The sequence below is a fragment of the Scatophagus argus genome, chromosome 5 (genome assembly GCF_020382885.2).
Source record: "Scatophagus argus isolate fScaArg1 chromosome 5, fScaArg1.pri, whole genome shotgun sequence".
Lineage (NCBI taxonomy): Eukaryota > Metazoa > Chordata > Actinopteri > Scatophagidae > Scatophagus > Scatophagus argus.
Window position 1 is genome coordinate 6,942,814 of NC_058497.1, and position 15,556 is coordinate 6,958,369.

The 15,556-nt window shown below is 41.3% G+C and overlaps 2 protein-coding genes across 2 annotated transcripts; both read left to right on the top strand.

Annotated features, from left to right (window-relative positions):
• Positions 1-5,640: 5,640 nt before the first annotated feature.
• Positions 5,641-8,485, top strand: LOC124059135. The gene is made up of 5 exons (XM_046388916.1): positions 5,641-5,780; positions 6,553-6,951; positions 7,315-7,406; positions 7,498-7,545; positions 8,189-8,485. The coding sequence occupies exons 2-5, from the start codon at positions 6,558-6,560 to the stop codon at positions 8,483-8,485; spliced, it is 831 nt and encodes a 276-aa protein (XP_046244872.1). The 5' UTR covers positions 5,641-5,780; positions 6,553-6,557.
• LOC124059984 (serine/threonine-protein kinase pim-2-like) lies at positions 7,517-9,664 on the top strand. Its single transcript, XM_046390507.1, has 4 exons — positions 7,517-7,545; positions 8,189-8,893; positions 9,014-9,202; positions 9,327-9,664. Exons 2-4 carry the CDS (start codon positions 8,722-8,724, stop codon positions 9,416-9,418), a joined length of 453 nt encoding a protein of 150 aa, XP_046246463.1. The 5' UTR covers positions 7,517-7,545; positions 8,189-8,721; the 3' UTR covers positions 9,419-9,664.
• Positions 9,665-15,556: the final 5,892 nt, after the last annotated feature.

Genomic DNA, 15,556 nt, shown 5'->3' on the forward strand with positions numbered 1-15,556 from the left:
ACGATTTCTGTGGAATTTTATCTCGAATGAAACTGGGTGAAAAATGTTTAGCACACAGAAACATTTTCATCTCACATGTGGATGACAGATGGTGTCACCTAACAGGAGCAATAGATTTAAAAATAATGGAGTTAATGTCTTCAGGCCATTTAGGTTGTGTCGGAGCCTAAATACAACAAGGAAGACAAGCATTCTATTAAAATTTTCTGAGGACATCCCCCTCAGGAGACGCAGCTGCTTTTAACAGGACAATATTAAAACAGCTGTTTGGCTTGTAGGACAAAACTATGTTTACATACACGTCTGCCACTTAGTGTGAAGAGTGTTCTTCTCATTGATTAGAAAACATGTAATTACATTGATCTGTTATAAATGAATATACCAATAAGAAGTGGAGGACACGTTTAATCTGGAGCTGAGTGCAGCTTTCTACAACACAGTGGGGTGGATCATTGAGACGAGCAGCTTGGAGCTCACAGCCAGCTGACACGTCTTCCTCCAGCACCGACTCAAGGTGCTTAATGTGCAAAGAGATTTCATATTCCCCTTCATCTTCTTTGCTCTCTCAGTAGATTTTTCAAGTGTCTTCCATTTTGATCTATGAAATGTGCTGTATGAAAAAGAGACTGATTTGGCTGCTCCCATTTCATGAAAAAAGTGGTTGAACTGAGGGGGGAGGATGAAGACAGGAGGAGGAGGAGGAGGAGGAGGAGGAGGACTGTCCATCATGGCAGCAGATGATGTGATGAAGCACATTAAGCCTCAGTTCTCTCAGGGATTCTTTCACATGACTCAACTCTGCAAAACATACTGAAGAAACAATTGTCAGATTTTTCAAATCACTAACTGATCAAGACGGCCACGTTCAACAGAGACTACAGTGTTGAATGTGGAAGTTTGAGTTGACCACACCAATTCAAAAGGTTTCTGACACAGTGTAAACTCTGAGCTGTGAAAACCCCAACAGCCAGACTGGCATGGAAACAGTTCAAACAGGAATACTGTCACTGTCTGAACACACACCAAGAAGAGAGATTACAACCATTAAGTGACAGACACAAAGGAGGAAGCTGCCTGCCAACCACATTCAGCATCAGCTCGTCTGCATGCGGTTGTAGTTGCTGTCGTCTTTTATTATTCAGACCAACAACAGGCCTCCAGGAAAACACCACAAGAAGCCTTGTTGGTTCAAGCGAGTTACTGACGATAAAATATGACTCAATGTTTATTCTGAAAACCTTTCAAACATCAAGACTCTGCACAGCACAGATCACCTGACCAGCCAATGAGGGAAAAGGAAAAAAAATCTGATAACTGGTAGATGAGTCAACTTTTCCATTGCAGACACTTCATCATCTACTGGCAGGCATCAGGTCAGATTAGACCAACATGCGTTCATTAAAAGCCACATGCCCACTGAGCCATGGAGGCTCAATGGATCGAGCTGAGACAACACTGATTTACAGCAACAAGTTTAGCATCACATCAGTGTGAGCAGAGAAACAACAGATTCACAACAGTGAATCTGTTGTTTCCATTCAGATTCGATGGGTCAAAAGTATCTCTGTGGAGACAGCAGAGAAAGAAAGAGAAAAGAGAACATTTTGGCACAAAAAACATACAAAGAAAAGCTACAATAAGTGAAGAGAACAATGGAGGACACAGCACTGCTCCTTATTTACAGAGCTGAGGAGAAGATTAATTTGTGTGCACTGTAGGTCATCTTCAGAATAACACACAGATGTTACAGATGTCTGTCATTTCCTGGTAAAATAACATCCACCTTTCTGAACTGAAAACACTCCTGTGGTCAGACAGACAACTGACTGAGGGTTTGATTCTGCTCCTCTCTCTCCAGCTTTGCTGCACAGGTGCTTAAACATCTTCCTGCTTTCACTGAAATGTAATCCAAGCTGTAACCGTGAAGCAGCTGCCTGCACAGAAGCTTTATACCACTTAGAGAGCTCGTTTTCAGCTCAGTCTGCTGTACGGGATACATTATATTTCATTGTCAGGGAGGAGAAAAGTCTCTGCTGGACGGTGCTTTCAAATATGGGAAGTTCTACTACCACCGAAATGAAAATAAATGAAGCTTTGGTGTTCAGTAGGACTTAAATCTTCAAGGTGTCACTGAACCAGAGTCAGTGAGAATCTCAAGATGAAGTCCTTTCTTTCCGTGCAGTGAAGTTCTGATCCCGCAGGAATCAAACTTATCTCAGCTCTTGACATCTGTAATTCTTTCCTTCTTCTCCTCTTCCTCGGCTGAGCCTTCCATTAATATGGAAACACGATCAAAGCAGCAGTTTCCCATCGGTGTATTATTTTTTCAATGATTTTTCCAAAACCAACAGCAGTTAACAGTTCCAACACACGGAGTCGAATACAACCTTTAAATGCAGACAAATAACATCTGTGTCTTACAATACAAACCCTGCTCAGTTGAAGTTAATTCCAGAGAAAATTTGATGCTTTGATTTTATTTCTCTGAATTTATTCTGTGTGATTTTGTGTGCAAAGTGTGAGATACTTCAGTCTCAAAAGCCTCTCATCTTTGTCCAGGATGCGTTTAGATGTTCAGAGATCTTCATAAGTGTGTTTGGTGAATATATTCAAAGCACTGATGTCATTAACACATTTCTACTTGTGCTCCCTTATCTTCCTACGCACCAAATCCCTTTTCGATACAGAAACAAATCCAGAACGCAACAGGACTCATTCAGCTTTAACTGACCCTGTTCATCAGTCCATTACATGACACTGAGTTTGACAGTCTGCTGCTGGGAGCAAAACATTTCACCAGCTTGGCTTCTCTGACTGACTTTCACAAGAGGCACCTGAGAACCTGAAATGTGCACTGCGCTCAGTGTGAGAGTGTGTGCGTGTGTGTGTGTGTGTGTGTGCGTGTGAGAACAAAGCCACTGTAATCCTTGCTGCATAGAGGGAAACCTAATGAGAAGGCAGAGAGATTCCCACAGACAATCACACACTGCTTCAAACATACACACAACACAAGCAGTTCATGTTAGATCCCAGTGTGACAGGCACACTTAGAGGATCTCGACCCTTTTTGCTGCAATACACATCACTCACACTCACACACAATAAATATGGTGGCTGACAGCGACCATCATGTTGCTGATTACAAAGCCAGTAGAACCAGCTGCAGGAGGAGGTTCAGTGACATGTAGCAGGAGAGAAAGCCTCTGCAATTACATAAAGCTTGCATTAATTTCCACTGCCAGAGGAACCAGTAAAGCCAGCACAGCCCTAAACCCTCTTACTGCATTTGAAGTAAGATTGATGGAGCTGCCTGAAAATCACATCCAGAATGAGAGAACAGCGAGACCAGAGGGAACATTTTGTGTAGAGAAGAGAAGAGAGTGTGACAGTGAGGGAGCGACTGTCTAAACCTCACAGGCCTCCATCTTTGTGTCTCCATGGTGTGTGATCGCATCAGGAAAGTCAGCCACAGTGTCAGTAATAGAAATGTGAACCACTGGCCGAAAAGCAGTGAGAGAACATGTGGAATATGGTGGATTGTGTTTGCTCACATCACTAACTGGAGACTTAAGACAGCTGTGCACAGGATCGGAGAGGCAGCAGAAAGAGCCTCTTGTTGGCTTTGGCATAAAAGGGAGGAGGGGGACTGGAGGCCCGGAGCTGATGGGCAGTGACCTGGCCACCACTGCTGACCTGCCAACTGGAAGGTGTAGCGGTTAAGGGTGGAACCACCCAGAGAAGGTTGGACACCGTCTGACGACAACAGCTTCAGGTCGAAGGCCACAGTCGTAACAAAGAGCGACTGCATGTGTGGCTTCCTCACACGTATAAAGCAAGAGGAACTCGTGATGTGTGTGTTGATTTTGTAATAACCTGGCATCGACCTTTCATATGTGCTCAATGTAACAATTATCATAAAGCAGACACCAACATCCCATGTTTTTAATGCCACAGACAACGACATCCCCGGGCTGCCAAACAGGAAAGGCTCCTGGTTCTCTGAGGCAGGAAACACACACAGGGACCTCAGTCTGAACATAACTTCTGACACTGAATTTAATTCAAACTGCCAACTTCTCCTGAGAAGATCTGATGTTTGACATGCAGCATTTGTTTTGTTAGTTATATTGAATGTATCTGTCAGTGACCTGCACAGAGTCACTGCTGTGTCCTGTGTGCTGTGAATGTGGAGCTGACAGGTTGGAGTCACTGAAGGCTGAACAGAAAAGAAATGTGGTGCAGAAGCTGACCTGCAGGTTTGTAACCTTCCTGTTAGTGAGCAAACCGACTGAACTGATGATCCCACTGTTAAGTTTTTCTCAACACGAGTCATAGTTCAGCGTTTACTCATGTTTCCCTCCACCTACACACTGGGTCAGTCTCGTCTTTGTCTCTCCTGCATCCAGCTGTGTCTCCCTCCACCCCCCATGTTGGAGATGCTGACCTCTTCCAACACACCTGATTCAAATGAGCAGCTCGTCATCAAGCTCAGCAGACGCCTGCTAACGAGTCGTTCATTTGAATCAGGTGTGTGGGAGCACCTAAAACATGCAGGGGCAGGACCGACAAACACTGGATCAGAGACACATGACTGCAAAGACATTTTTAATTTCATATGTTTTAAATAATTGTGGTGTGGGCTGCTCAGCTGATGGACTCTCATGTATGATGATGATCACAGCCGTGTGTGAAGCCACCTCATAATCCCTGCCTGTTCAAAGCATTTCTCAGAGTAACTCATCATGATCAGTTCAACACATCTTGTATCTACCCAGGAAGTGTGCTGTTTTTGTGTGTGCAGCTTGCCAACAGCTTTAGCAACATCTCCACTTAGCATTGTGGGACACTCTGGTGGCAAGGGCAGAGTGTGTATGTTTAGGCAGGTGTATAAGTAAACAAACAGGTAGACTGTACATCAGGAGCATGCAGCCTAACTAATGTAACTACTTTCCTTTTAACCTTCAGTTTACAGATGGACACATCAACCAACAAGTTTTCACATTTATCAGAAGTTTCTGTGATTTTGAGTGAATGTTAGTGTAGACTTGTCGGGCCAGGACTGTCCAGACATGCATGTAACGCTCTGAAGAGGATTACCCTCAGTTTTAAGTGTTGTGTCATTGTTTCAGATCATAGGACCTTTGTCCTGTATAAATATGACAGTTTTCTGGCTTGTTTAGTTTCTTTGCAAATAAACTCATTTCAATCCACAAATCCATTTCCAATGTCTTCTGTCTAATACTCACTGGGGACACGACATTAGCTGTACCAAATGGCCAAAAAAATAAACTGATCAACAAATGCAGTCAAAATGAATAAATGCTGAAATTATGTCTTTGTTTCAAATGGTTTGTGTGCAAAAATAAACTAACAGTGAAAAGAAAAGAGTGAAAACAAAACTTTGTCTTTGGGTTCCCCTGATGACACTGTATAATCTTTTCAGCTTTTGGACTTTGACTATTTTGTGTTTGATGGCCATTTGTTTAAAGTACTTTAATATTATTATTATTTTATTCCAGGTCACTATGGTAATTTCAGCCTGTGTTCTAGTAGCGATGTCATGGAATGGAACTCGACACATTAAAGGCATCAAGGGTCTTAGAACAAAGACACAGACAGGTTCTACATGAACTAACAGTCAGTAGTTCAGCAGGTAAGCAGTTGAGCACAGCTTCTGGATATTCAGAGAAACGTATTTTCTCCTTGAGAGCGTTTACAGAATAACACGTTCACGAACAAGTTAAAGACTCTTCATTCTTCGGACAACACGAGCAATTCAGGTGAGTGTGAAACTCTCAAACAGCTGCAGCTGCAGTTCATGGATTACAAAAAACCTTCCTATGAAATCATTTTGACTGTAGTTCAGTATATTTTGATTAATACAAGTTAAGACGTCAACAAATACATGAAAATATGTTAATTAAATTGAAAGAACTCCCATGCAACTAGTTTTATTTCAAGTATTTCTAAATTTTAAGTACCTTCTTGATTCTAGTGCAGAAATCCTCCTTATTCTTTTGTGTTTCAAGATACAGACTTTTGTATGTGTCTGGAAAATTATTTGGGATATTATTTAAACCAGCAATAACAGCTATAACCAGCTACAACATTCAAACTTCATGATGAGATTGTTAAAGGAGTTTTTACTATTGTGTGTGAACATGACTTTGTGGTAAACTGTGCGTGAAAAGGCAGTAACAAGTGTAACTTTAGTAAAAATATCAGTTTAACACAGAAAATAATTTGCATTCAAAATTTTATGCAAATAAAAGAAAAAAAAAGAATAAAAAGCGAAATGTACCTGCAGATAAACAAAGTACTCATTACATATTATCATTGTTACATTTATATATCAGCAGCATTTTAATATCAAAGCTGATATTATTTTGTCTACTCTTGACTACTTAATACGTATGGTCTTCACCTGCAGATTTTAGTAACTACTGCTGTAAAAATATAATACAGAATTGTGCTCAAAAAAGTTTATGTCACAGACCTGAAATTCACTCTTAGAAACTGTCAATCATCAGATAAGATTTGTCTTATTTGTAGAGAGCATGGCCAGCACCTCCAAAGACAACGGTGGCGACCAATGTAAGGTTGTGACCAAGAAAAGGAAGGCCTGCACAGATCTGGAAACGCAGAGAAAAAAACGAAAGACTGCCAGCAACCCCATCAAGGGGTCAGCAGAGGCTGTGCTGACTCAGGGGACCAAAAGAAAGTCCAGCTTCCAAAGAGAGTCCCCCAGTAAGAAGCAGAGGGTTGGAAGCACTGACACCAACACCAACACTGCTGAACCCAGCAAAGTGTCTGAGGAGGAGACCAGTGTTGACCTGCGGCTAGCAGTAGACACTCCCAGGACATCGGAGAGCTCCAAAAGCTCTTCGACCTCCAATAACTTGTCTACTCCCAAGAACTGGATCATATCCAACTCAGAGACTGCAAGCAGAGGTAAGCTAATAGTGCAGAAGAAAATCAGATGACCACTTGTTCTTTTGACTTTTTGATTTTTGCACCAGTTCAACAAACAACATAAAACATTTTAACTAATGAGACCATGTAATCCTATTTCCAAAAATGTCAGTATATTTTTTGTTATTTGAAACTGCCATTAAAAGAAACCAGATGTTTTGAATTAACAAATGAAGAATATTATCAGAATGATGCATAACAGTAGAAGAATTCACTAACCCAGAGGCTAACAATCGCTGATTTCAACCACAACATTTGGACACAGCTGTTGTGGTAAGATGCTCCTCATAACTATCATAAAACATGAATCTGTGTTTGTGTTTGTGTTTGTGTGTGTTCCAGAGTTTGAAGCCAAGTACCTGCAGCTTAACAGGCTGGGAGAAGGAGGCTTTGGTTCAGTTTATGCTGGGATTAGAAAAGCTGATTATTTACCAGTAAGTATTATGTTCCTATTCTCAACTCATACATACAAACACTGTCAGAACTCTGTGAACTAACAAAAATACTGATGATTCTGTCCTGTAGGTGGCGATCAAACACATCCCCCAAGATAAAGTGAAGGTTCAACTGGCTGTGAGTGATTTGAACTGATGTCTCAGTATTAACTCTTAAAACATCCTTGATTTTTTTTCTCACTTTCCCATTACTTTGGTGTTCAATGCGCGCACAGGCGCCCATCTATTAACACCATTACCCTCATGTATAAAGATGGATGACACATCTTCGCGTACCCAGTAGACAAAAATTAAGCTAAAATATCCTGGACACGAGCTCTGCCATCTTGTGATGGCAATGTCATGTGGAGCCAGAGTCTGCACCTTCAGATTCAGATTCAAGATTCAAAGCATTTATTGTCATATGTACAGTAAGGAAACAGGTTTCCCTGCACAGTGAAATTCTTACACTGATGTCAACACTGAATGCCATAAAAGTTTACGGTATATTAAAAAGATAGAATCATTTCACAAAATAGGCCATTTGAGAAGGTGTTCCTGGCCATACACTCGCCCAATTAATTATTTGATAGTACTCAGCTCTCAACTGGGGCCTTTTACCCTTACAATGATTAAAACCAAACTAAACATGACACAGCAGTCAGCTTCAAAGAAGCAGTTGAGATGTTTTGGCTTCACTTCTGAGAAGCTGTCATGTCATCCATCATTAAATACGGTCAATGATTAAAACACACCTTTGTTCTGTATACTTTCTCCTTTAGGACATAAATGGTGAGACACACATACTGCCCACTGAGGTGCTCCTCATGAAAACAGCGGCAGGTGGACCAGAGTCAGTGGGGAAATATGCAGCCACTACCTTATTAGACTGGTATGACCTGGACCACGGGCTTGTCCTGGTCATGGAGAGACCAGTTCCCTCTGTGGACCTATGGACCCACCTGGATGAGACCAATGGTTACATGGCGGAAGCCCAGGCTAAGGTACTGAAGCTGGTTGGAGCATGTTTCTGTGTCAGTGTATGGTGTTACCCTAAAGCTGCACTGAGTCTCAACTAAAACAAAACAAAACAAAACAAAGTACTGGATTTAGTATTAATCAAACAGCACTGTGCTGTTTTTGGTATCAACACTGTTCTCAGGTCAGTTCTCTCAAATGCACTGAACTGGACTTTGAGCAACAATTTCTCTGAAAGCTGCAACAATGTCAAATAATTAGAAAGTATCACCCAGCATTCCCTGCTTCATATAATTCTAAATGAGTCTGTTTCTCCTTATCTCTATCTCAGAACATCATGAAACAGCTGGTGGATGCAGCCATTCAAATGCACTCTCAGAAAGTGTTCCATCGGGATATCAAAGCAAACAATATCCTTCTGGAAACTGGTTCTGATGTCCCTCGAGTGCGCATCATAGACTTTGGCTGTGGCTGCATTGAGAAAAGTGAACCTTACAACAGCTACTCTGGTACGACATCTGGTTTCTACTCCTGCTCATCATGCCTTTGTAGATCTCGAGTGAGGTGATTTTGTTTAAAACTTACTCCTCATCTTTGTTTTATTTCTGCCTCTTTCTCTGTATTGACAGGAACCCTTGATTACGCCCCGCCAGAGTATTACAAAGAGAGGGAATACAAGGCCCGTCCCACCACAGTCTGGCAACTGGGCACGCTACTTTATGAGCTGCTGCATGAAACCAGTGACTTTAGCACCCAGAGGTTCCTTAGGAACCAAAGGGCTTTTGTGAGTGGGTTAAATGAGCTCAAAGTGTCCCAAGGTAAGACAATGCTGGTTTCAATACAGTTCTAGGTTTTGGTACTGATAGTGTGCAAGCTTTTTCCTTCCATGTTCCAAAAGGTCACTCCAGCTGACACTTTTTTGAATTCATGTCTGTCCTCCAGACTGCCTGGATTTGTTGAAGATGTGTTTGACGGCAGACCCGGACAACCGCGCTACCCTGGAAGAGCTGCAGCAACATCCATGGTTCACATAAAACTGCACATTCCACCCAACAAAACATCGCCATCGTCTGGATGGAACAGAAACTACTTTGCCTTAAAACTTCAGTATTTTGCATTAAACTGTGCTTCAAAAATATAAATAAATGACATAAGTCACAGTTTGTTGGTGATTTAGTAAATGTTTGGACAGGCACCTAAATACTCTCATAAAAGGTATTATGCTGATGCGATAATGATGAAAATTCTTACATACATCAATGCCTCTTTCTTCTCACACTCTGGAAAGATGTGAACTCTTTCACCAAACATCGTGTCATACTTTCTGTATTAATGACTGATTTAAAGAGTTTGGTCTGGACCTGCTCCGTTTGGAAAGTGTCATGAGATAACTTCTGTTGTCACTATATAAATAAACTATCGAACTGAACATTTTTGCTTTCACTTTTCTATTCCTGCATCAAAGTTAGGAGGTAATGTTGGTGGGCCCGCACTGATAAATAATATTTGAAGCTAATACGGTTAGAATGAAGCTAATACTATCTTATATACTCTGAGTACTTAATATGTATGGTCTTACACTCCAGTAACTATTGCTGTCAAATGAATGCAGTAGAGTTAAATGTGTAGATTTACTGCAGGTGATTACTTTGTGCTTCATAATAAAAAACACAGGTTTCTGTGACAACAAGTTATTGTATAACAAATTACATTTGTGTGAAACATTTGAGTTGCTCTCTGCATGAACCTATTTATTATACAGGCTATGGTGTAAGCACAGCAACAGCCTAGCTTGTTAGCCTTAGCTAGCTTCATAGCTTCGAGCTGTGTGAGTAGATTTCATAAACCAGCTTGTGTCAGCTGCTCCAACGCTCCACCTGACTACCCATATTTGGACTTGCCAGGGGTTGAGAGAAGTCATACACTGCAGAGATGGCGACGGCCAGGCATGCACATATTGAGCGTTACAAACGGCTTATAAGAAACCTGTGGTCGACATAACGGTGAGTCCGTCCACCATTTATGAGTTCAGAAAATCAAAGTGACAAATTTGAAGAAATCCGATTTTCCTGAGAAATCGTATTCACGAGAATCCGACAGACATAATATGGACGGATGAACATAGAACAACGGCTGTCACTGATGTAAAGCCATAAAAATGTGAATGAACGTAACATAATACAGATGCTGTGTGTGAGAGCACGCTGTCAGAATGTTTACCTGTTCACTTGCTCAGGTACTCAACTTCACATGTGCTTGTTTTAAAATGTACATCCATTCAATCACGCGATATCCCTCCCATCACACAGCAGTGTTTCGGAGCAGAAACACACATCAGTCTTCTTCTATGAGATGGCTCTCCCACTACAGACTGCTTTGCATTCATACAGCAGCTTGTTATGCATGAGCCACACTGTTGTGAAGAATTAAATTGGCTTCTTGACCAACATTTAAAAAGTCAAACCTGACCTCGTCTACTGAATCACGACAACCTGCTGCAGTGCTGCTGCCTGCATCTCCTTTGACTTGAGACCACCTGCAGAAGGAAACACAGGACCTTGTGCACACACTTGTTTAGTTTTCTGAAAACTGGTTCTGTTGTGCAGCTGTTATTATACATGATCTTTGGGTTTTGCCACAAAAGTAGCTGAACCAAACTAACCATATGGCTGTCACAGCACGGAGTGAAGTAACACAAACAAGCAGCAACTGGTCAAAGTCAACACAGTCTGATGAAGAAGGAAGCTGGGAGGACTGGAATGATTCAGTGACAGAAAACAACCTTTTTAATTCATCGTCCACCCTTCAAAACAGCATCAAGAAAAGAAGGTCCTGCAGATGATGCACAGAGGAAGGTTCAGGATGGAGCAAAAAACCAAGAGAGAAAGACAAGTAAAAAGCAACCTGATGAACACAAGAACTGAATCATCTGAAAACCAGAACATGAACCATGAAGACACAGCAAATAAGGTACACAGCAGTAGAGTCGTTCACATATTTGCAAATCAGAGCACCATCGTACGGGACTGGGTGGACAGACAGAAATTTAAATCTCAGCAGAGCCAGCTGAACTCCTTCATGAAGTCCCCCAAAAAATATAACTGCAGAAGCAAAAACATTAATTTACTCGAGGACACAGTAATGCAGCTCCAACTCTTAAAACCAGAGTGACTCAGCATGAAAAGTGAATCCTTCTCTTCTGAAACACAACCACAGCAGAGAAAAGTTAACTCAAAGTTGTCTACTCAGGTATTTCTTCTCTCATTTCTCACCACATGATGTGGTGCGTGTGGTTAAGTGGATATTTGACTTACGTCCATTGTTTATCATCTCTTGATCCTCTGACTGTTTCCTCTTGAATGAGGAGTGAAGCTAGTGGCAGATTAGAACACAAAGTCAGCTCGGTGATAATAAATAAAGACTTCAGAAAATAACAAAGCTGATGATGACAAAGTTTTGTTTATCTCCAGTACTAAAGGTGTGTGGGAATGTGTGAGTGCTGGAGGTTTTTATTGCCTTGAAATGTCATATGTTGCTATTCGAAGTGCAAAAGTTCATAATCCCAGCTAGTTGATGGATTCAAACAAACCCTCTGGTGACCAGCCTGATAATCTGACCTTCTGGCTGCTTGGTTCAGTAAATCCACATCATGCAGACAGTCTGTCTGAATAGAATGCTGTACTCAAGGAAAACCATGACAAATGTATCCTTACAATACCTTAATATGGACACAGTCTGTCTTACAATCAAGATCAATGTGATACTTCACCTGACGTGATACAGTGCATCTCTCTGTTTTGTTCTGTCCATTGGGTGAAAGCTTCATTAAGCTAAAAGACTTTTCTGTCTTTAAAGTAGTTCTGCTAACAAACTGAGCTGTTGCTTGGTTTTGATGTTGACTGTAAATCTTATTTCAAATCTTAAAATAAATCCAAATACATTCAGCAGCCTGCTCAGGTGATTTTACAAAACTTTTAAGCTGTTAAGACACACTGACTGCATATTCCTGAAGCTGATTGCACATGTGCAAGCAAACCACATTTCCTAACACTTTATTCTGGCACAATTTAGTTCAGAGTTTACAATCTTTACTGTCTGAAATCTAATTTTAATGAGTGTGAGATAGACAAAACTATCAGCCACTATCAGTTACTAACAGCACTATTCATTCCAACATTCCTCCTTAGTGCAGACTTTAAGTATCCACAAATATTGATATTTGAGCAGAGAATGAAGCACAGGAGGAATATTGTAGAGAGAGTCAGTGTTCTTCCCATTTTCTCACTGCATAACAGAGTCTCAAGGGCCACTGAGCCACAGTAACATCATAATCAAACATCATAATAATGGTCAGAAGGTATAAAAAGATCAGGGTGGACACAAAGCTTCTCCTTTTTCTGTCATCCCTTCTGTAATGCCATTTTTTTGCTTCCCTTCTTTTTGCTTTTATTTCCCTCCAAGAAACTGACATTTCAGACACTCCTACAGCTGTATACTAATCCTCCACTAATATGATCTAATCCAGTATCATGTCTGTACCATTTGATAGAGTTAGGGCCCGTATAAAAGTCTTGATTTACTAATACTGGACTGATCACTTATGTGATCTGAAATGTCAGGTGTGCACCTGCCAGCTTTCATCTACAACACAGGGTCTGCAATCTTAATACGTCTGGTGGCCCTTTGTAAGTCTGCCTGAAGGGGAGAAATCTCCATCTGATATTCCACTTATTTGAAGAAATAAACAAACTCATGATGTCTTTGAAGATAACGCATGTGCATTAATACCGATGGACTGCGACAGCTGTGAGACACAGTAGATACTGACACACTGACAGCATGATAAGAGACTCATCAAATTGACATGACATAAGCTGCACACATAATCTATGCACATGATATAAGCTAAGTATGTTAAGTAGTTCACGTTGTGAAATGGCACAGTTTGGTTCGGTTTAAGAAAAGATCACAGTTTGGGTTAATACAGGAAAGTACATAATGTACACAGCACACATTACGAGCACATTACGTAAGTTAACTCAAGTATGTGGGTTAAAATGAGGCAACATTCAATCTGCTGGGTGAAAGTCCTGTTTGACACATCCATCCATCCACACCAACTTCCTCATCATCCAGCTTCACTGCTCGAGTCAGAGATGCTGAGGAAAACTGCTTTACAAGTTGATCTGCTCCAGCCATGAAAAACAAGACACACCAAACTCATCCAACCAGACTTTGCTTTGAGCACCGGGGCTCAGTCATGCTGGAATAGAAAAGGGCCTTCGCCATACTGTTGCCACAAAGTTGGAAGCAGAAAGTGTATTTATCTGGATGTTGTGAAGTCATACATGCCGCCTCTGTGGTATAGTACCACTAAAAACACAATGTGTATACATGTGAATTCAGTCCAGTAGATTATATCTTCAAATAATTTAGCAAGCAGCTGAATTGTCAAAACAACAAACATCATCCTGACTAACCTTCTGAACTCTGTTTGTTAGCTGTCTGTTTAAGCAGAAACAGATCAGGTTTGCAGATGATGTTTGTATAATTTCCTCTGCTCAGAGATTTGATCTGATCTCATGTCAGTATCAATCAGCACAGAACAGCTTTCCTCTCAGCAGAGGACTGAACCAATGAAAGAGTGAGATGAGAGACTAAGCAGTTTATGATTGGCTCTCAGAGTAATACCAGCAACGTAGCTTTGTCTGTCTCTGTCTCAGTTATTTCGACATCCCTGATAAACCTGCTCGTTCATGTTTCCTTCTCATTCATGTTAAGACAGGACAGAAGTGAAAAGAAGTGAGGAGACAGAGGACGAGAGGACCAGAATCAGGAGAGTCGGAGCTCTGTCAGCTCTGAAGGATAAGCAGCTCCTGTGGGGGCTTCAACAACCCCCAGCCTCCAATAACTTTAATGTTTAATTGATCCCAGAGCTAAAACACAGCACATGGAGAACACTGATTGGACAGCACTGGTCTGGATCTTCAGACAGTAAAATATAAGATGGTCAGCTGGTAACTCAAAGACATCAAAGCGGAGAAACCACAGAGAAATGGACCCTCTTTTGGTGCTCCCCCCTCTTTATCATTATTCTCATATTTCCACTGAAACACCCTGACCTGCCACTGCAGCTTCTTGTTAGTGTTAAACATGTCTTGTAACTTCTCAGAGCTCCATTATGCAGCGTACTGGGCCCAGTTCACAGTCAGAGCAGCCCTGCTGACAACAACCAGTGGTAGAAGCTCAAACTGATCACCATTTAGAGGAGGAGAAAATCAGTCTGACTGTAAAGGAGAGCTGACAGTAATTCACCAGCAACAAATCTCTTTAGAGATGAAGGAAGAGAAAAACATTTAGCTGACACTCTGTACTGTCCGTCTCTTTAAAGGGAAACATGAGAACTGATGAATGAACAGAAGAAGGAAAAGCTCAGATGCTGGAGAGGAGAGAGAAGAACAGAACGAGTGTTTAAAACAGAAGATCGACAGGATTCTCTGAGGTGGAGAGAAGACCAGAGGCTCATCTGTGTTAGTCAGCCATGACGCTTCCCACCACACAGATACTATTACACACTCACACACCTAGAAGCACTTCTTGTGTGTATTAAATTGCCAGCAGCTCTCATTAAAAACACGTATCTCTCTCCAAGTCCACCCTGCTCCAATGCTCCAGTCTGAGGGTTTCTGGGTAAAATATGACCATCCAGCATCGACTGCAGCCTGATAACAAACATACAACACAAGGCCAACAGCTGCTCTGTGGCTCCTCTTGACCACTCAATGATGAGACAATATGCTCATCGTTTCCTGCACTTCAATGTTCAGAAACTGTTGCATCACACAGTGAAATCTTTGAACTTCACTGACTTTACTAAATTTCCCACATCTGTTGTGGAGCTGATTTTCCAGTCTGCACAGCTCTTACCAATTTGTGTCGTAAACACTTGCTGATTTTTCTGATGCAGAATACTTTTAAATGAATTTTAGCCCCCAAGGATAACAAAATGCCTCCTGGTGAGGCCATGTGTGTTTTTATAAATCTAAATAAAGTGTGGAAGGAAAGCTGATCTGATATATCAGATGAAAGGTGTTTTATTTCATTTTCACTTTTCAAACGTAACATTCACAGCCCAAATATGATCAGAAAAGTGGTCCACATGAACAACAGGG